Below are 23,360 nucleotides of genomic sequence, written 5' to 3' on the forward strand. Positions count from 1 at the left end.
CCTCTGTTTAGGCCGTAAGTTTTGTAGCCCACCACACGTAGCCCTTTATTAAACGGACCAAAACGTTTTATATCCCAAAATCCACACCACCGCCGGTGAGTTGCTTATGAAGAATGTTGTTCACACTTCACTCAATGCTAGGAAACACTAGTAATTTATCAATATAACATCATCGGTAGTTAACAGTCGATGGATTTTAACTGGCGGCAGTTAACTATGGGCGTTTACGTCTTTTTCTGGTGTGTTTCAGCCTTGTTTGAAGTGTAAACGGCAATTTTCGTTGCTTATAGGGCATTTACGTCTTTTTCGTTGCTTATAGGGGAAGAATAGGGGAATTATTTATTTCCAAAAACAAACGACTTTAATTAAAGGTTTTCCCAAAAATACAGTTTTCAAATTGTAATGTACACAAATTTGTAACACGGACAATATTTTATTTCCCAAAACAAACGATTTTAATTAAAAGGTTTTCCCAAAAATACAGTTTTCAATTAATGTCAAAAAGTTAGCTAGACATCCCAGGAATCTTCAACTTTGATTTAGAATTAGAGGAGTAGAAATGTAGAACGAAGCCAGAAAAAATAAGAGGAAAATGCTTTCAAGGAAGATGATACGTACAAGCACATTCAAAAATAATCTCATCAAAAGATTTGTTCCCTCCTCTATATTATATGCTCTGCCACCCATAGGTTTAATATGCCTGTATTTTTACTGTCACTCTTTTGCTCCATTTTTCAGTACCATCACTCACCACTCTTCACTTTCTGCTTCTGTGCCTGCAGGTAAATTCTCTAGAATTTCTATTGCCATTTGCTAGTGTATATAATGAATTCAATCTTCTAAAGTATTACCCCTCCATTTCAAAATGAGTGTCACTTCAAAAAAAAATTGTTTCAAAATAAATGTCACTTTACATTTACAATACAACTTTAATTTTTTTTCTTCTAACTTTACCCTCGATAAATACTCCAATTTTTCTCTCTCTCACACAATTTTCAATGCAACTTTAAGTTTGTCTTTTTATTATAAAGTAAGGTTATTTTAGTAAAACTGCTATGATATTTGACTATTTTATTTCATTCCTTAATCTGTGTGCAATTGACTAAAGCGACACTCATTTTGAAACGAATGGAGTACATAGAAGAGAAGTGTTAAGAACATTCCTTTTTCAATATACATTCAAATATTTACTCTTTTATGAAATGAAACTCGTAAGAGACCTGTCAATTTATGTCAAATACATTTCAAAAGAGAGTGTAAGACCTAGATTTCATCCAATAATTTAAGGAGTAATAGATAGAGTATTCGAAAGAGATAGGCATGACAACAAGATGAAGACGAATTTTACCTTTCTCGTCTCGAACATGTTGAGGTTTGGGTATTCTCATACGCATCTCTGATTCCTACCGGGGTGAAAAAACCCTAAAATAATATGCGATCGGATTTGGGTATCCCCACTCCGTCTAATTTCCGTATGAGCTTGGATTTGGAGTACTTGTCGGCGCCAATAAACATTTTGGAAAAGAAAATGTTGGGAGTTTATCCTAGCGAATATCTTCCCTAAAACATAGCAGAGGCAATATCAAGATAATTGTGTTCACATTATGGTTATAGTTTAGCTGTGAAACGTTGAAAATTGCATATTTGAATTAATGTTTACGTATATCAAATGTCTTGGTAACCTTTTTAAAATTTTGTTCTTTTTGTTACTTGTAGTTAGTCTAACTGCAAAACTCGTCCATACCAAGTACTATGTTGCTTTCAATCCGCATATCATCATATCAAATATTTATGTTGCTTTTTAACGTAGTTGCATGACATAATACCTGGTTTATATCCATCAATTTGATTATTATTTTATTTTTTGGCAGAAAAGGGAAAAGCCTATGATAATGGGTGCGACTATTCCATTGGCAAATGGGTTCGTGACAATAGAGCTCCTTTGTATAATGGAACAACATGTAAGATCACGAAAAGTCAAAATTGCATCGTTAATGGAAGACCGGACTCAAACTACCTTCATTGGAGATGGAAACCAAGTGAGTGTCATCTTTCAAATTTTGAACCAAACACATTTCTTAAACTCATCAACAACATGCATATAGCTTTTGTTGGAGACTCTTTATCTAGGAACCAAATTGAGTCCCTTATATGCTTATTATCCACTGCTTCAAAACCTAAACGTGTCCGCCATCTAGGCTCTAGAAAGTGGTACTTTCCTTCTCACAATGCAAACTTGTCTTTTTATTGGTCGCCTTTTCTTGTGAGGGGTGTTCAAAGAAAAAACAGAGGGCCAATTTATAATACAATGTATTTGGATCATGTCAATGAGAGGTGGGCTAGAGATATAGATCAAATGGACTTGATTGTGTTATCATTTGGTCATTGGTTTATGGTTCCTTCAATTTACTATGAGGGTGAGTCTATTATAGGTTGTTTTAAATGTCATGATCTTAAATTTAACTATACCGATATTGGAATTTATGTTGCGATGAGAAAGGCTTTAAGGACTACTCTTAATAGTATAATTGAAAGGAAAGTTGTTAAAGGGAATGGAAATTATGTGATTGTGAGAACATTTTCACCATCTCATTTTGAAGGTGGTTGGGATAAGGGAGGAACTTGTTCAAAGAGTGAGCCATATGAAAATGGGGAGAAGAAACTTGAAGAAATGGATGCTGAGATAAGAAGTATTGAGATAGAGGAAGTGAAAAATGCTAAGTCAAAAGCTGAACAATTGGGATTTAATTTGGAGGTGCTTGATATAACAAAATTGGCATTGTTGAGACCAGATGGTCATGCAGGAGCCTACATGAATCCTTTTCCATTTGCTAATGGAATTCCAAAGTATGTACAAAATGATTGTGTTCATTGGTGTTTGCCAGGACCTATAGACACTTGGAATGAGATTTTTTTGGAGATCATGAAGAAGGGGAAGAACCACCCACATAAGTGAGACATTTCTCAGACGTTAATTCTCATCGACTAATGATTTATTATGTTTACTTTTATTATGATCTCTTAACACTCAATAGAAAGTACACTATTAATAGAGTAATGCTAGTTATCGCGACAGATAAACTAGCAAAATTTTCACGACAGCTAATCTGCACTAATGTATTTTTTCTTAATTACAATGAATGCCCTCCCTTGTATTTTGGCGCCCTTCCTTGTATTGAGGCGGGAGCAAAATTATATGTTGTAAACATGTTGTGATCCCGTCGGGATAAATTGCCTCGCGAGCTATAGCAATGCTCCTATTAATATTATGTATATGAGCGCGAGTGTATATATAAATGCTAGGTTATGAGTTCTTACTTTACCAAAAAAAAAAAAGTTTAAAAGTTCTTACAAAATGATATATGTGTATATACCACCATTAGTGTTTGATAGATACATTAAACAAGATAATAGGTTTTTATTTTTTAAGGAAAAACAAGATAGTAGATAATAAGATAATAGGTTTTTATTTTTTAAGGAAAAACAAGATAGTAGATGTTATCAACAAACATTCAAATTCAATTACAAGTTGAGCACCTACTCACAATTAAGTGTCTATAGGTCCTAAGAAAATAAGTTATTCCCTCTCTACCCGTCCAAAATCCGGCATTCAAACATATTCAAAGACAATCAAACAATAATGAAAATCAAACACTCACTAGAAAGTTATGGATAACTTGTACTCCTAGTGAGCTTAGTTATTCCCAATCCCTTACGATTCCTTTTGTCTAAACTTCTTTTAGCAATTTCCCTCATAAACAAAGCGTATTTATTATTATCTTTATAATTTCAAATTTATGGAGCTTGAATTTGGACCATCTGAATTGTGATCAACAAACAATCCGTTTTTATTTTTGTTCTTTCTACCACATAAACCGTATTTATGATTATTTTTTTGTGAACGTTGATGTTGGATATGATACACTCAATACTTCATTTCATTTCCTTTTATATTTTACAATTTAGTAATAAAAAATATAACAATATACAAATATTGAAATAAACTTCAGTTTTAAATAAATTTTGCCTAATAATTCAACAAAATATAGAGGATTATATGATTTTTTATTTATTTTTATTTTTTACTTTTGTGTTTACAAAATAAAGGATATTGGTTTGTTTAAATCTCAATGGGCAACTCAACTTTACGTAGATCTTGAAAATTTTACATCTGTCTTCATCACCCAGACCTTGCTAAAGATTTAAAAATAGATAAGGTGAAGAGGACTTTGGAAATTAAGTGTTGCCAATGGCATCAATATTGCCTATTAGTAAGAAAGAGGTGAAGAAACAAGAAGCGGAAAATGAAGTGTTTCCAATGCCATCATCATTGCCTCCTATTAGCTCTAGGAAGAAGAGGTCACCTTCTTTGCAATTTGATGAAATAAAAAGCATTTTAACGTTCATTAGACGACGAACGATCGCAAAGAATATGAATGTTGGATTGACCCTTTTGAGGAAAATGAAGCTCAAAATAACAAGGTGGCCTTACTAACCAGGAATTATATTTGAACAACTATTTTAGTACAACTTTTGGGACAACCATGTTGTTCTCTCTTTTCATTGGTCAAAAACAATGGAGAGAGAAAAAAGAAGAGAGATAATAAGAAGATAATGTGAGTATGAGAGAGAAAGATGTATAAAAATTGTAAAAAAATGATTGAACTGGGAATCGGAGGGGTGGACGGGTTGGTCTGCTAATCAGACCGGATAAGCAGGAAACCCAGTGTGACCCGTGCAGGCCGGGTGGGCGAACCGGTGAACCGTTATGACCCACGCGCGAACCGGACCAGATTCTAAATGATTATTCGGTTAATAGTGTTTAAAAAAAAATTAGATTCCGTCCTCGTAAAATCAAGATTCTTCATAATTGTCCCCTGAGCCATTTGAGTCGGCAGAATTTGCGATGTCGCAGTGACATGACTTTTTCTTTTTATTTTTTTTTTAGCTGCCACGTGTAAAAAAGATTTTACATGTCATTTATAATTAAAAAATTAAAAAACAATATAAATTTTTAAAAAAAACGAAAATAATTTAAAATCTGAAAAGTAATTTTCAAAATTTTAAAAAATCAGAAGAAAAAAAATTAAATTTTTTTAAAATTAAAAAATCGGAAATAAATTCAGATTTTTTTCTTACAAAAATTATAAAAATCAGAAAAAAGAATTATATTTTTTTTCGAAATAAAAAAATATAGAAAAAATTCTGAATTTTTCAAAATTAAAAAAAGTTCATTTTTTTTTAATATATCCTTAATTTTAAAAAATATCAGAAATTTTTCGATTTTTAAAATTTTGAAAAAAATATTTAATTTTTTTTTTTTATATTTTTGACAAAAAAATCTGAATTTTTCGATTTTGAAAATTATTTTTTTATTATTTTTATAAAAAAGATTTTCGTTTTTTATAATTTAATTATAAATGACGTGTAAAATGTTTTTTACACGTGGCAGTCAAAAAATAAGAAAAAAATAAAAAGAAAAAGGCACGTCACTGTCACATCAGAGATTCTGCTGACTCAAATGGCTCAGGAGGCAATTCTGAAGAATTTTAATTTTACGAGGACGGAATCTAAAAAAAAATATTACAGAGGACAAAACCAAAAGTGTCTTATATTACAGGGGGCTAAAACATTATTAACCCAATAATGATAAAAAAATTATCAAATTGTCACTAGTGGAAGTTGAACTAGGTACATGCATCACAATATATATTTAACTGAAACGTTTATTTCTCACGAGTATATATATATATATATATAATATCTCACATATTTATTTGATAATTATAAAATATATTTTCCATTTAGATTTTCTTGTTAATATAAATATGATTTTGATATATATTCGGTAATTATTTAAATGTGTGAATTTTTATTAATTTTTTTATAGAAGAAGTTTTATTAACTTTTATATTATGAAATTTATGTCATGGCATTTTTTATAAAGATTGAGTCAATAGTCATGCGGTCCGATCAGTGACACATTGGTTCGACCACTGACCCAGTGCCTTGACCGAGTCAACTACCGGTCCGGGTTTTAAAATTAAGTTTTTATATTTAACTTCTAAACTTATGTTTTAAGGGCACAAGTTAGCATTTCCTATTTAAAAATATCAAATGATAAAACAATATATTACTACTCTTTAATTCACATTTCCAAAAAAGAAATTTGTATTCTCTCTCTTTTTAATTTTATCTTCATACTATATTGTAAAAGTCAGTGTTTTCTATTCTTTTGTTGTTAAAGTGTTTCTAATTTATACATACTCATAATGAATATATGTGTTTGATCGAATAATACTGTCATAGTAGATGAGCTTAACTTTGAAGAATTGTTTTGAGAAATCGTCTTAGTTGATCTTATGATTTTTTTTTTTTTTATCATTTATTAGTGTTATATTTTTTTTTATAGCCTGAGTCATCCTATTTAATACAAAGATAAAAAAATTTATGAAATGGGTGATATGATCGAGACATCCGATTCAATTCGATTCTTTCATGTGGTTCGATCAGTGACACTCAATGATTCGATCAATGACTCATTGATCCACTACCATTATCAGTTTAATGACTAGTTCGATTTTTAAAACTATGGTTCAGACTTCAATCCTTACTGCTAAAGTATATTTGTTTCTTTACCTAACAAACTAACTTTTGCCTATTAACAAAAAGAAGAGGCAATAAATTAGAGATTAATGGGTAGAGCTAATCACCATGCATGAAAGAAAAAACTTGAGAGCTCTTAAGCCGTTTTTTATGCCTGCTTTGTAAGTCTTGCAATGGTTGCACTTGCGTCAGCACACTTATGCATGTGCATATTTATACATTACGTCCGTGTGGCTGAGTGATACATAAAGTGACAACAAAGAACTTTACAGACTAAGATAAAATGTATTTTTACAATGAATTATAATCACTACTTTTAAATTCGTCCACTCCTAGCAATGCAAAAGGTTTCTACCTGGCTTGATATATCTTCCTAAACATGCAATAGAAATACTACAGTGTATATGTGGAACAATAGTCTTCAATGCTTTACACATGTATAACTTGATATTCCCAAGTTTGCCAAGACATCTAAAAATAACTAATTAATCCCTTTTTATCTTTACCCACTCGTGAAGATTCAGACATATGTTGCATGCATGTGGAACAAGTTGTACATGTATATTGCGGCTGTGTTTTGCTAGCTGGAATGTCACTAACTTATTTCAACGTGAGTAACGTTTTGGACCAATTTAAAACTTTTAAAATGTAAGGGATCAACTTAAAACTTTTAAAACATAAGAGACCAACTTAAAAACTAAAATAAACATAAGGAATCAAACATTCAAATTAAGCCTTTTTTTAATTTATTTTTTGGTTTTGCTACCCTCAATATGTAGGAGAGGATAACCATTAATGAATAATACTAAGTAATTAATCCATATGGTGTATATTTATAGTGTGATTCAGGCCAATTATAACCAAACATTAGGATCTTCAAAAAAATTCAATCTTAAAGACATCCTTAATTAAAACAAAAATCATTTCAAGAAATTCAAAACTACAAGAAGAGCAGCTGGAAGCTGAACTTTATATTTTTGGTATTTTAAAAAAATGAAATTACATCATAGTAGATGATAATAATACAACATTTCAATCCAACTTAATTTTATTTTTAAAAATATTTATAGTTTCCTCAATTTAAAAACTACAAATAAGTTATTCCCTCTCCACCCCTTGAGAATCCTACATTCAAACATATACAAAGACAATAAAACAATAATGAAAATCAATTAGCCTTATGGATAACTTGAACTCCTAGTGAGCTTAGTTATTCCTAATCCCTTACAATTCCTTTTGTCTAAACTTCTTTTAGCTATATCCCTCATAGACAAAGTTAATGAGAGTTTGGGGTTAAGTCTGATTGTGGCATTATATTCCTGGCTGAAATCCATCTGAGACTTCAAAGCCTCAACAAGTGTAATAACTTTAGTGCTTCTCCCTACTTTATCTTTAACAGCTTCACAACAAAGTCCACACACCCACTTTCCACAATAATCTTCTTCAACTTCATTCATATAAACTTTGCTACATTCTTCTTTCATCCCACAACATTGGCATTCAGCTTCTTCTAACTCTTCAATGTCATCAAATTTTCTTTCTACTTCCAAGCTATAGTATTTGTTAATTTCTTGAGACACGTCCGAGACCGCCTTTCGTAGCCTTTGCTGACTCTCCTCCTATATATGGAAACAGGAAATTAGTATTGTCAAGTATGCCAAACTATATTGAAAATTAAATCAGCGACAAAATGAATAAATTAGAGAATAATAGGTAGAGCTAATCACCATGAATGAAAGAAAAAACTTGAGAGCTCTTAAAGTTGTTTTTTATGCCTGCTTTGTAAGTCTAGCAATGGTTGCACTTGCGTCAGCATGCTTATATATGTGCCTATTTATACATTACGTGGGTGTGGCTGAGTGGTACATAAAGTGACAACAAAGACCAATGCAAAAGGTTTCTACTTGGCTTGATGTGGAACAATGGTCTTCAATGCTTTACACAACTATAGCTTGCTATTCCCTGTTTACCAAGACATCTGAATATAATTAATTCATCATAAACTTTTCATCTTTATATATGTTGCGGGCATGCACGTGGAACAAGTTGTACTGCCATAGCAAACTTTATGCATGGATGGATGGATGGATGGATGGTTGTGTTTTGCTGGAATGTCACAAAATTAGCAGTCTAATCAAATGAAAGATAAATAGATGTATTGAAGGTGTATTAAAAAGAGGATAATTATTGCATGATGACAACATAATTACAAATCCAAGTCATTTAGATACACACATTAAATTATATATTGATCAATTTTTTAATTAATAATAATAAAAATAAATTGTTTTTTTTCTTTTTGTGAATGTGTCTAAACCATTTGAATGTATGACCACACAATCACTACTCTTAAAAAGAAAGGTAGATAAGTTTGAGGCACGGCCACCCTGCAAAAACCAGAGCACACAAATATGAATCTACATAAACATTCCACCATTTGTAAACTCTTTTAGATGAATATGTGTTTTGTTTCTAAATGAAATATGATAGGTTCGACCATGTCCAATTAAGTTTAATGAGAGATCTATCTTCAATCGTTTAGATATTTAATCGTTTCTCCATTAAAAGGTTAATTGCATGAATGAAAAACCTAGACGACAATGTCATCTTACACTCCTACTCTCTCATCGGTCATGATCATCTCTAAGCATATGATAATATACTATAATTTTTATGTTTTTTTTATAAAAAAAAAAAATCGGTATCCGGTCTAACAACCGACTAATCCGAGGGGACCAATCTCACCGCCCACTTAGGGTCTGTTTGGTTCGAGAATTAGGAGGGGAGGGAGGGGGGATATTTTAATTAAGGGTCTTGTTAACTTGTGCCCTTAGGGCACAAGATAAGAAATTAAATGTAGAAATTTAGTATTGGAAATTGTGCATTCATAATTTTAAAAGGTTAAAATTTATCTTTTCGATGCAACATTTATTCTTTAATACTATTTTTAGATTCTTATCTTGTGTCCTTAGGGCACAAGTTAACATTCTCCTTTAATTAAAAGTGTGTTTGGTTCACAAGGAGAGGGGAGAAATTTTAAAACTATTTTACTGTTTTACCCTTAAACTTAATTAAATAAGGATAATAAAGTAACGAAACAATGACGATGTAATCGATAACAACATGATGTAGACGATGGAATAATGGATTAGTAATAGGGTTGTTACAAGGAGTAATAAAAGTTGTTATAAGGAAAAATTGTTAATAATATGGAATAAAATTTGTTATAAGGAAAAATTGTTAATAATATGGAATAAAAGTTGTTACAAGATAATATAACCTATAACCTAATAATAGTAAAGGTTTTTTCAAGGATAATATAACATAATAATAATAAATGTTGTTAGAAGGATAATAATATTGAGATTTTAAATTAATATAAGAATAATTTTGACAATGCAATAAAATTTGTTCATCTTCCCTCCCCTTCCCTCCAAAACTCTCAAACCAAACGGACCTTTATGGAGTCCCGTGTAAAGTCAAAGCAAAGCTTTGTATGGGCTTGTCTACCGAAATTGGCACAAGAGGGAATTGAAATTGAGATCTTGAGAGGAGCAAACTCTAAGATCTCAAGCCAACCACTAGGACAGCCTCAAATGGGTACTATAATTTATATGTATGATTTTTTTTTTAATAATATATGTATGATTTAATTAAAATCCATCAGTCTTCTCTTTTTGTATAAATTCTTCATAATTAATAGTATTGCTCTCTCTAAAAATAGTCAAACCCAATATAAAACATATTTTTTTAATTTAATATCAAAGTCTATTTATTCAAATCACCCACCAAATTAAGGACACACAAGCTTAAAAGAATATACTGATACTATGAGGTTAGTTTGTAAATTTTGAGAGCAAGAAAATTGGCATATACTTCCTTATCTCTTTTTTTTTTTGTCGAAAATATACTTCCCTATCTTTGAATTTGCGATAAGCACGACAAGGGTGAAGGTTAACCAATTATTGGTTGGATAGCAACATACATATAAAAGGTTATCAACAGACGTAATTCACGAGGGAAACTTGGATCTATGTACCCATATGTATGTTGAATATGATTTAGAAGACTAAAAAATATAAGCTAGTCACCTTAAAGCATTCACCAGGTTCTATAATAATAATTTTGGAAAAATTCTTTCTCTCGTATTTTCATTGTATTTTACTTTTCTTTCTTTCTTTATTGTTTTAATTTTTACATTGAACTAAAGTTTTGTGAGTAATATGTTAAAATAAAATATCCACTGAACTAGTACACCATTAATCGACAAGAGTATATTATAGTAAGAGAAAAGTGTTCGACAACATTGATAATGAATTAAATTATTAAGTGATTCAAGAACATGAAACCACAAAAAAGATAATTGTAGAGTATGTATGGAATTTCTTGAGCACAATGTAATTTTTTAAAATTATATATATATATATATATATATATATATATATATATATATATATATTATTAATTAAAAGTTTGAACATTGTGACTCAGGGTTATGCAACGGCACTATATCAATTTAAATGATAAAAAAAAAAAAAAAAACATTTGATAGAGCTGTAACATGACTTTACCGTGGGAAAAGATACAAAATTCAACAATGGGAATCATCGTCAACTTGAGGGACAGTCTCATGGTTCAAAGAACCTAAACAAAGTAGATTTCTCAAATCGTTTATTGGGAGTCAAAAATCTTAACTACTGTAGATTAAAAAAAATTATAAATTTCGATTGTATTTGACATCTTCTTCAGCAATAGATTAGTATATCGTCTATTTTAAATTTAAGTTGGTTTTCATACATCTGAATGATTTGAAAAGAACGTAATAATGTAATAGAATATTTAACAATTAGGAATCATCAATTCAAGAAATGTTTGATAAAATTAAGTTTCGGTCATTTTGATGGTTGAAAATTTATTTTTATTTTTTGTTATCATAGATGATGGTTTAGCCATTTTTTTGTTTGTGCATTGGTTTGCAACTATTTTGTTTTTAAAATATTAAATTTTTATAATTTTTTTTAGTAGAGAATTGAAGATATCAAAGATAAAACATATGCATTGGTATGTGTGTAAGAGTCAACTAGGTCATTTATTTAGGGACAGAGGAGTATGATTTAATTTCATTGCATATTTGTATATTTCTTCTTTGCAGCCTAATCCGGTAAAAAGAAAGAAAAACAAATTAATACCAAAAAAAGAATATTATTTATTATGATGAATAAAAAAAGGAAGGATTTGATTTTCTCAACGCGTATTTTCCTCCGCCATATCTGAAAAATGAAAGAACGCCACGTGTCCATTCTTAGCCAATTAACGCATCGCAACAACTATTTGCTGTATTATTTATTACAGATATCACCGTTCCTTCCTCATCCCACGAAGTTTTTCTTTTACTTTTTCGCATCTTCATAAATAAACACTAACCGTTAGATCATCAATGCGTCAAAATTAAACGGACAAGATTAATTTAACAAAAACTATAAATATAAACACAACTGTAGGAAACAAAACACTTGTATTGTATCTGTAAATTGTTCTGTTTTTGTAACGCGTCTCTGTTCTGTTCATTCATTCATTTCCGCTTCTTCCGCCACCGCCACTTTCCTCCGCCACATCCACCACCGCCGCCGCCGCCGTTAGCGATGTCTTCCATCGATGCGCCGATGGAGCCACTAACGTCGGGAGCCAGCAACCGTATAATTCCTCTTCTCAAAGCGTTCAGAGCCTCTCTCATCTTCGTCTACACATTCTTCCTCTCTTTTCTCTTGTTCGTTCTCCCTCGTCGGAATAGGGCGGCTCCACCGTCTTCTCCGAGGAAGAATTTGAAGAGAAGGTGGTTGGTTAGGGAAGAAGAGGATACGTTTAGGAGAAGAGCGTTGGCGCAGGATGTTGGAATGGGTCATGATGATGGTTGTTGCCGGTGGAATACTTCGATTTTCTATGGTGTTAGAAATAATGCTTTGTTTTGTCGCTCTTGGTTCCCGGTTTACGGTGATCTTAAGTAAGGATTTCTGTTTTTTTTTTTTTCATTTGAAGGAATCTTGTTAATTATGTTTAGGAATTTTTATGCGTGTTTGTTAATTTTTAAGCTCCATAGTGTGAAAAGAGGGCTTTGGTTTAGATTTTTGGTGGTTCTAGTTGCCAAATTTGTGAAATTGAAGTTCAATTGGACACAAAGTGATGAAAGAAAATTGAAGTGATTGAAATTGTGAGATTTCTAAGGAAAATTTAGAAATTGGGTAGATCGAATTATTGTCTTATGTTTATGTTGTTCTTCATGCTGAAAGAATTTCGTTTAGTATATTGATTGATATGCTACATTGGTGACTGTAGAGATTTTTATTTGAGGAAAATGGATCCCCTGCAGTTCTAAAACATCAATTTAATTCTTAAAAATCATCATCTCCCTAATTTGGTTTTGAAGTATATAAAATTCATCATATTAGTTTCTAAAGTAGACAAAAATTCATCATTTTAGTCTCTAGGATCTTAACTGAAGAGACTAAAGTTTATGTTTATGATAAAAATGGGGTACTCTGCAGTTATTTTGTACTGAAGAGTGTTAGAGGCCCAAATCCTCGATTAAAATCTCTCTTTTTTAACTTAAGATGTTTTCTAAATTGATTGATTTGCCATTGCATGAGGAATGGATAGAAAACTCCTGCTTATTGGCAGCCCTTTCGTTATTTTGTTTGGGTTCTATTCCATACAGTTGTGCGGCTCTCTTTAAACCTTTGGCTCAATTTATTTTCGCTTATGTTCTTTCAGGGGTATTATGATCATCATTCATGGGCTTAATGAACACAGGTAATTATGCTTTGTATGCTTTCAATTTATTTTTTCAGAGCTCAATAGTTGTTACTTGTTGTTGGACTAGTCTAATCCTTTTGTTGGGGGTCTTCAGGTTCCCCAATACATATAAATAAATATTTCCTATGTTTGTTTCTAAGATAAGCAGTAACATACATGCTTTCCACTCAATTCTGACTCAGTACTCATTTTTCAGCGGAAGATATGCAGATTTCGCTAGGCAGTTAACATTGTGCAACTTTGGTGTCTATGCAATGGACTGGATAGGTAATTTAATTTTTATAATGTATACATTTGAAATCCTTATACTTCATATCATCATCCTTGTGTCCGGTCTGAAGTTATTTGTTTTATTGCTGCAGGTCATGGAGGTAGCGATGGATTACATGGTTATGTTCCTTCTCTTGATCAAGTGGTTGCAGACACAGTAAGTATATTTCTACTTTCTGTAGTTGTATAAATATTTGTTTTTACACTTGGAATGAAAAGAACTTTAGGCATTAGTGAAGTTTCTAAAATTTCCAAATACCATTTAATGTTTTCGCTATGCCCTTTGCATACTGATCGTGATAATATTAACAGGGAGCTTTCTTGGAAAAGATTAGATCAGAGAATCCTGGAATACCATGCTTTCTCTTTGGTCACTCAACTGGAGGGGCTGTGGTTTTGAAAGTATGATTGAAATCTTCTGCATACCTTCTGTTATTAAATTTATGAAATCTTTGTTGGAATTTTAATTTTAATTTCTACATTTTTATGTAGGCGGCATCACGCCCTCACATTGAAGTGATGGTAGAAGGAATCATTTTAACATCACCAGCTTTGCGTGTGAAGCCATCTCATCCAATAGTTGGTGTAAGTTTTGCACTTCTTGGTTGTGCATGATGTTTGACATTGATGTGTTTCTGTTTTGTTGCTTCTGTGCTCAGTTTGGTTGTACTCATTTCATAAGCTTGCTGTAAAAATGTCATACAATACAAAGTTACCATGAAAGAAACATCCCTGCCTTCTTTTCAACTGTTAATGTCGAGCTCTGACTGTCAAATGCAAATAAAACAGTAGTATGATGTGAGCTTTGGCTACATGTAATGCCTGATTCATTTGAATTTATCGATTAGAAACAGAGCAAGCACAATCCTAGCTGTTATTTTATGTAGTATTGATAAACCTGACTAGATCTGTGGCACTCAGACTTTCAATTCACATGTATGATGTCTCTTATGATACATATGGTGTCGTAGTATCTTGATTTGGTACAGAACTGAACTCATTGGATACTAATTTCTAGTGTGTATCTTTATTGGATGTGAATCGAATTTTGAACCCCTATTCATTCTTATTCGTATAAATCACTATATAAAGGTAGTATAGCCAGCCACTTTTTTTGTCAACTTTGTACAGCCAACCACTTTTTTTGTTCATTTGGTTTATGACTTGGATCTTGAAATATTGAGATTAGTAGATGATATATGAGCTTATAGGTTTGCTATTGCTTGTTTTTACTTAAAAATATCATATTTTTATTGGAAATATATCTTATGATTCATAATAGGATTCGATTCAGGATTTAGAAAATAAGTCTTCCGTTTCATAATTGAATCCTGATTTGATGACCATGTTTTAATTTACCTTTTAATTGTACTACATGTGTAAATGTGAGTGGTTAATTATTTCTCAGCAGTACTTTCCCAGCATCGCTTCCCCTGCATCTAGTGCTCTTATTTCTGATCTGTTGGCATGAATGATGCTAAAACCGGCCTTTATTTCCTAGGCTTATTTAAAATGTCTTGTTTACTCATGAAGTGTGCAAGTTCAACCACATCCCTTCTCATATTTAGGCTCATACCTCCTTTCAGTTTAAGCATTGATCATGCTTTCTTTGATGAAGGGAACTACTTGTCATCGATACAGTATAAGATACAGCAAATCTTAAGATTATATGGCTGTACTGAATCATGCTTATTGTAATGGATCATCCTTTGAATGTACTTTGTACTTTTTGCTTATTCCTGCGTTAAAACTTAAAAGGATGTGTAACGTGTTGATGCAGGCTGTTGCTCCAATATTTTCTCTGGTAGCTCCAAGGTTCCAATTCAAAGGAGCAAACAAAAGAGGCATTCCAGTTTCTAGGGATCCAGCAGCTTTGTTGGCAAAGTACTCTGATCCTCTGGTCTACACAGGGCCTATTAGAGTTCGAACTGGCCATGAAATACTGCGAATATCATCATACTTAATGCGAAACTTCAAGTCTGTGACAGTACCATTCTTTGTCCTGCACGGAACTGCTGATAAAGTAACTGATCCATTGGCCTCACAAGATTTATACAATAAGGCAGCTTCTGAGTTCAAAGACATAAAGCTTTATGATGGTTTCTTGCACGACCTTTTGTTTGAGCCGGAACGTGAAGAGATAGCTCAGGACATTATCAGCTGGATGGAAAACAGATTATTTACTAGCATTTGAAAATGTCAATAATGGAAGGTTGATAGAGAAGTCAGCACCAAAAAAAGGGGGGGTTGCCAACTTTCTAACTACCAAAGTTGGCAAGTGTGTAGAAAGTGAAGTCGCCCTGAAGAGTGGGTGGCGGAAGCAGATAGGTTATTCATATTTTATTTTATTTAGGTGTTGGACATATTTGTACATTCAACTGGCTTAAATTTCAGTGATTTTCCGTGGCCCTAAATCCTGATAATAAATCCCACAATATATCGTGTAGTATGTTTCAAATTTTTCGATTGATTGGTTGTATGTTTTTTTAAGAACTACATTGGCTTTCGGACTTGCATGAAGATTATATTTAGAGCGTATGTGGGTAGGGGTGAGTGTGGTGTTACCAAATGGTAGCGCACTTCTAATTCAGTTTTCGAATTTAGTTCAAAGAGGGAGAGTAGTAGAAGAAAGGGTTGCAACAATATGGTTTGCAAGTGTATCAGTGTATGATTGATTTGAAAATTTTAGAAATAAAACGGTATTCCAAAATAAAAACACTTGAAATTTTGAAAAAAGTTATCGAGTAGATCAAGATTCTAACTTGGAACTGGTTGAAATTCATCTATTATTATGATGGATGTAAATGTGAAACTGTATTGCCATCTAGTAATGTAATAATGTTGTGTGCAAGTGTGAGTTACACTTTATCATTGCTCTCACTTTTTCATACCAACAATTGTTCTGTTATTTTCTTTCCCGTACAATTTCTCTGCTGTTTTATTTCTCGGTCTGATTTACTTCCGAAATCAGGAGGCAGTACCACAAAATAGAAAAGTGAGAAAACACGTTACAGTGTAAGTAAAACTTTTCTTTTCTAGTCTAGTAATCAGCAGGGCACATTCAAAATGCATATATATGATATCTTCATTACTATGTTCATGTAGACTAATTAACGGTCTCGTTCCAATTCTTCATCAACACATTTTGCTTCCTTAGCATGTACTCTTTGAATACAGCTAACACATGGTCGCTGATTAACCGAAGCAAGATTGAGTATCGTTGGCCAAACAGCGAGGACAGACAAAGTCAATGATAGACGAATGTTTCCATAATACAGAAGATACGCTAAATGGTTTTTTATTTGTTGACAAATCTTTTCATGTGGGAACTAGTATCTGATTTACTCACAGCGATTTTGTCTCTTATAGCAATGACTTTGACCGGTTCAAATATTTAAAGAATTCTTTTATTCCCATTTACTTAGTTTTTAAATTTTTAATACTCCATCCGTTTTAAAATGAGTGTCGTTTTAGCCAAAAAAAATTGTTTCAAAATAAATGTCACTTTTAGTTTTCAATGTAATAATAACTTTTTCTTTTCAATTGTACCCTTCAATTAATACTATGTTACACTACTTCCAAAATATTATTTTTTCTTTAATGAAAAATAAATCAATAGTTGATTAGGATAATTTGGTAAAATTGTTATAACATTTGATTACTTTATTTCATTTCTTAATCTGTGTGCAATTGGCTAAAGCGACACTCATTTTGAAACGGAGGGAGTATTATTTTATCAATATTGATCTTAGTTATTTATTGTGAAAAAATTGGTTTTAATCCTTGCAAGTTGTTTTCTTTGAGTTTAATCCTCGCAAATTAAAAAATCTTTGCATTTTCGTTTATAAGGACAACTTATTAGGCTAAGCAGCACCATAAGTGTTGTTTATGCCTTCAAATTATAAAGTTGGGAAAGTTACAAATCGTAACACGATTTGCTAAGCGTGTCACGATTTTCTAGGTAGTGAGCATGGTTTTGCAGGGTGTCCAATTGTGACACGATTTTGGGAAAACGTGACACAATTTTCGGTTTGTTGGGCAAGTTTTTAGGATATGGTTGGTCGTACGCACCAAACGTGTCACGATTTGGGAAAATGTGACACGATTTTGACAGCTGAAGATTGCTATATAAGTGTTCTTTGTAGATTTTGAAGGAGAGGTTGAAGAGATAGAAACTTGGGAAATCAAAGGAGGTAACTTTAGGGTTGAGAGTCTTTGATTAGAGTTTTCTTGGGTTGGGAAATATTGTAAACACCTTGGATGAGTGAAAATCATTGAGTGTCTTGTTCATTGATGAGATTGGAAAAATGGGTAGAAATTAGGGTTGTTCTTAGTGAACTTGTTGAAGCTAATTTCTTGTAACTCATTTGTATCTCTTTGTAAGAACTCATTGATAGTGGATTGGAGAGATTTATCTCTCCCCCAGATTAGGTCAAGTTGGACCGAACTTGGTCAACAATCTTTGGTGTGTTTGTTCCTCTCTTCTCTCCCTTTATCTTTTGCTTGTGGTTTTGTACTTTTCACTTTGATTCCTAGATTAGATCTAGGTGCTGTTATTGTTGATTATTGCTAGTGCTCACTTTGATATTGTTTTCTACTTTCCTTTGCTCCATACATCATAGTTTGTATTGGTATGATTTTGAGTCCGAATTCACAACAATAAAACATGATTATATTAAGCCATGTATGGCGTCAAAGACTAGCCATTAATTTTTGAATTTATTGAACCCAAACACTTTCTTTAACATTGGTTACTTTTAATTGGATGTAATTCAGGTAAGTTCTACCATTTAATGTGAGACTTCTTTAAAAAAAATGTGAGACTAATTTTTAAAGTGTATGACACATATTCATTTCATTCAACAAAATGACGAGTGTTCAAAAAAGAATATTCATAACACTCTTTTTTTTTTTTAAGGAAATCATAACACTCATTTAAAATCATATTTAGACCATAACTCTATCAAAAGTAAAGAAAATTATTGGTTGTCTAGAAATTTGTAAAAAGTTATAAAATGACAAATAAAAAACAATGAAGAGAGTAATATATAATTGGTTAAAAAATTAAAATACATTTTTTATCTCATTTTATCACGCACGACGATCCTCATTTTAAAGGTGAATGTTTGACTCTAGAATGAGGTGTGGCGTAGCAAGTTTTTAAATGGTGGGTTACATTAAAAATGCTAACGTGGTTAAATTAAATTAAAAATATGAAGTTTTGAAACTTTATTCCAAAATCTCTTGAGTTTGAAAATCTTAAACACCTTCAAAATGAAATGAAGAAGAAAAAGAATCGGGACGAAAGAAGTGTTCAAAAAAATTCAATCTAAAAAGGTTATAAAGTGATACGTGTGTGACAAAAAATCTTTCCAACACCATTTTTGGGGTCAAAAATTTAAGTTGGATCAAAATTTTCGAGTCATGTGAGCATAGCTCAGTTGGTAGGATATTGCATTATTATATGCAGAGGCTGGAGTTTGAACCCCAAACACCAAACACTCTACTTATGGTGAATTTTAGCCATTAGACTACCTGACAAAAAAAAATGTGATAATTGAGAGCGTAGCAAAATATATATACACAACAAATGCAATTAAAATATGTAATATGATAAAACAAAGATCCAATAAATACTTAAAGGGTTTGTCTAACATGTGCAACATTGCACATGTTAAAATATCTAGGCTTAATACATGTTTTGGTCCCTTAACTTATTTTTGGTTTTCACTTTGATTCCCTAACTATAAAGTGTCTCAATTTAGTCCCATAAATTTTCAGCCGTATACCATTTTGGTCCTTTCCGTTTGTTTTTAACATTAAATGTCTTAGGTGAATCAATTTTATTGGTGATCCTCCATAAATCTTACTAAATCTTTTATTTTTAACTGTTTGATCTTTGTTTTAAATGGAGACCGTTGGATCATGGAGGGGGTCTATTGTAACTTACAATAAACCACAAACACCTAATTTTTTCCTCCATCTTCTTCCATATGTTCTTCTTCATCCCCAAATAAAACTCATCTCTATTCATCATCTTAAAAGAACAAAAAACCAAAAAATAAAAAATACAAAACTCTCATTCATAATAACTATAATTCATCTTCCATTCCAATAACAACATCAACGATTTCTTCATGGTCAGAAAAACAAACAACATAAATTAAACCCTCCTTCAACATCATCTTTTTTTCATTGATTACACCATCAGCACAATATCACTTGCCTCTTCCATTTTCATGGCTTCTTTTCTCATAAACCTTTTCACACTACACTGTTTCAATTCCCCCAAATTCAATTTCTCTGTCAGACTCGTTTCATCCTTACCCCAAAATATCCAACGCAAAAATTCTCAAATCCAATAAACCAAAAAAACCTCTCAGCACTCTCTTCTCTAAACTAATGTCAGGTAAACCAAGAAACCAACAACAATTCAAATTAAACCCAGAATTAAGGGTAAGAGCTTTTTCAAAAAAAATCAACAAAAAGAATAGAAGAATGAGAAAGAATTCAAAAGAAAAGATAAGAAGAATGTGCAGATCTTTGATATTTTTTAAATTTTTGTGTTGTGAAATTGTGTGCAATTTTGTATATGTGGGTCATTGTAGTGTTTTTTGAAAGGAAGAAGATATGAAGATTTCTATGATATTGTTGTTGTTGGTGATGTTGTTTAATTGATTATGAGCTGTTCATTTTTTTTGGATTTGTTTTTAATGAATGTTGGTGAAGTTGATATGAAGTTGAAGATTTCTATGATATTTTTTTAATGAATCTCCAATATGTTTTATTTGTTGTGTTGAATCTGGGTTTTATTTTTGGTTAAATGTTGAATTTTTTTTTTCCTGGTTAAACGGCAGAAGATTTATGGGACCAAATTGAGACACTTTATAGTTAGGGGACCAAAGTGAAAACCAAAAATAAGTTAAGGGACCAGAGCATGTATTAAGCCAAATATCTAATAGTAGTAACTTTTTTTTGGAAAACAACAATTATTTATTTGAATTTTTTATATTTAATATTAAATGTACAAGTTCCAATACAAAATTTCTATTTTAAACTTCTTAACATGTGCAAATTTGTACATAATAGAAAAACCCTAAATTAAATTAATTAACCAACTCCACTATTAACCAATGAATTAATTAATTATATAAAACATTTGATGTGCAAATTATACACAGACTCTAAAAATCATAAAAATAACCCTAAAATTATAAAATATATACTCTTACTAAAATAAAAAAAATTAATCATATTCTATAACATAAATCATTCAAATTATGTTTAACATAATTTTTTTTGTTATAAAGTAAAATATAACAAAATTATTCAACTTATATTTACTCTTAAAATAAATCATATACTCTTAAAATAAAATAAAAAATATAAAACACCAAATTAAAATATAATCCTAAATTTTAAACTATAACATAATCATCATGCAAATATTTTAACTAAATTAAACAACTAACATCTAATCTAAAAATGATTTATAACATGTAAATCTAATTAAAAACTAAAATAAAAGAATAAATATAAAACACCAAAATAATAAATAACCCTAAAATTCTAAGTTATATAACATAAACGTCATGCAAATATTTTAACAACATTAATTAATTAGCATCTACTCTAAAAATTAATTATAACATGTAAATCTACTCAAAAACTAAAAAATAGTAAATCTACTCAAAAACTAACAAATAAAAACATTTATAACAACTAAAATGTAAGTTAATAGCATTATAATTACTTGCTTGTGATTTTGTTGAATAAATTTGGTTGGGTTTTTTAGAGAGATTTGGTAAATTTTTTTGGAAGATAAGATGAATAATGGATGAGAGAGCTTCTGACAGATTTGTAGCAGAAGATCCTCGGCAGTTAACTACCGAGGTTTTCCTCGACAGTTAACTACAATCGATTTTTGAATTATTCTGCAATTAACTGCTGAGGAAGCAAAAACGTATTTTACTCGTGTTTCTCAGCCATATGAAATGTGTCAACATCAATTCTCATATTGAAATATGCGTTGGAAACATCAGAGAAATATTAGTAAAGAATATGAGTAAAAAATAAACTCAAAATAAAGAATATATAAACATCAGAGAAATATTAGTGTTCTTCTCTCTATTATTTGGTTTAATAGAGTCTGAGCGAAGAAATTGTGATTATGTTTTTTTTTGTGGTTGGAGTTCGAACCCCAGACGTTGCATGTATTATGCATTGTCCATATCAACTGAGCTAAACTTACGAGGATTGATTATGTTTAACATAACGGTAAGGTCAATGAACTAAAAAATATTTAAAAAGTAAATAAATATGCGAGAATAAGATATTGTTAGGCCGGATGTCAAGAACGGAGTTCGAACTCCGGTACCTCCACTTGTGTGTGTGAGTTTATAATGGTTTTGTCATTTCGTCTATCTATCCCAAAAAAAAAAAGATATTGATTTAAATTCCTTCCAAAAAAATAAATTGATTTTAAAAAGTAACTAATGAAAAATATTTACTTTATATAATTTGAATTCCATTTATTAATTTGTGTTTGTGTATGTTAATTTAATTAACTATTTTTATTTAGACTATTTTTTTTATGGTGGTCGGGATTCAAACGCCGGACCTTGCATATTATTATGTATTGTCCAGAGTTGAGCTCACGAAAAGATTTATTTTGAATATTGATACTCTAAAAGCAAAATCATTTAAAAATTTATTTAATTTATAATAATTATATGGCGTTATATGATTCGATGGGATATCACATCCGTAAAACAAAATATTAACCATTTCACATAAAATATTATTTTTAATTTTAAATAGAAAGGCCGATGTATACCTATAACTACAAGTTCTAACGTGTCAAACTCAGTTCCACCTTCTCAAAATTTATTAAAGAACAAAATATATTTGTGATCATAATAACGCAACAAATTTCATAAGTTTTTTTTTTTTTTTTTGTCGATTAGCCTAGCGACTATTCTTCAATTATTACACCTTTGTTCAGAAGATATGTAAAGTTAGTACATACAAGATGTCATATTTAAATCAAGTTATTTAACTCAAGTGGTTGATAAACTCTACCAAACAATGAATCGTTCAGGAGAAATTGAGTTACAATTTTGAATGTAAGAAAATAATTTGTCAGACTTTAGTTATCTCCGATCGAACATCGAATTATTAAGATCTCTTTCTCCAAAAACTGAAGGGTTAACACAACAACAAAAATGTGGATGATGGTGCGACTACTTTGTTTTGGAAGGACGTGTGGCTTGACAGCTCTTCTTTAGACGTTAGATTTAAAAGACTTTTTGAGTTGATAGATAATAATTTAATAATTGTTGTTGATATGTATGTTTTGGGGTGGGGTGTTAAATTATTAATGTGGAGGCTTGAAAGTGGCGTAGGAGGATGTTTGTGTGGTAGGAGGAGTTGATTAGGGAGTGTGTGACTCGATTGTCTAATGTGGTTTTGCAAGTTGTTGAGACTGATTTGCGTAGGAGGAGGAGTTGATGAGGGAGTGTGTGACTCGATTGTCTAATGTGGTTTTGCAAGTTATTGAGACTGATAGGTGGGTTTGGAAGCATCATTCTTCGTAGCGGTGTACGGTAAAAAGCGCTTATAACAACTTAACGGCTGGTGATGTTGATTTCAATATGGGTTTCAATCATGTGTTG

At 31.3% G+C, this 23,360-nt stretch overlaps 2 protein-coding genes across 2 annotated transcripts; both read left to right on the forward strand.

The window, feature by feature from the left end:
* The first annotated feature begins 216 nt into the window (after window positions 1–216).
* On the forward strand, window positions 217–2,956 carry LOC11436111 (protein ALTERED XYLOGLUCAN 4). The gene is made up of 3 exons (XM_003603586.2): window positions 217–239; window positions 739–782; window positions 1,872–2,956. Exons 1-3 carry the CDS (start codon window positions 217–219, stop codon window positions 2,954–2,956), a joined length of 1,152 nt encoding a protein of 383 aa, XP_003603634.2.
* Window positions 2,957–12,101: 9,145 nt separating this feature from the next.
* Window positions 12,102–16,193, forward strand: LOC11428868 (monoglyceride lipase). Its single transcript, XM_024779676.2, has 7 exons — window positions 12,102–12,607; window positions 13,375–13,413; window positions 13,613–13,683; window positions 13,779–13,843; window positions 13,999–14,088; window positions 14,179–14,271; window positions 15,467–16,193. The coding sequence occupies exons 1-7, from the start codon at window positions 12,249–12,251 to the stop codon at window positions 15,878–15,880; spliced, it is 1,131 nt and encodes a 376-aa protein (XP_024635444.2). The 5' UTR covers window positions 12,102–12,248; the 3' UTR covers window positions 15,881–16,193.
* Window positions 16,194–23,360: the final 7,167 nt, after the last annotated feature.

This window comes from Medicago truncatula, chromosome 3 (genome assembly GCF_003473485.1).
Source record: "Medicago truncatula cultivar Jemalong A17 chromosome 3, MtrunA17r5.0-ANR, whole genome shotgun sequence".
Classification (NCBI taxonomy): Eukaryota; Viridiplantae; Streptophyta; class Magnoliopsida; order Fabales; family Fabaceae; genus Medicago; species Medicago truncatula.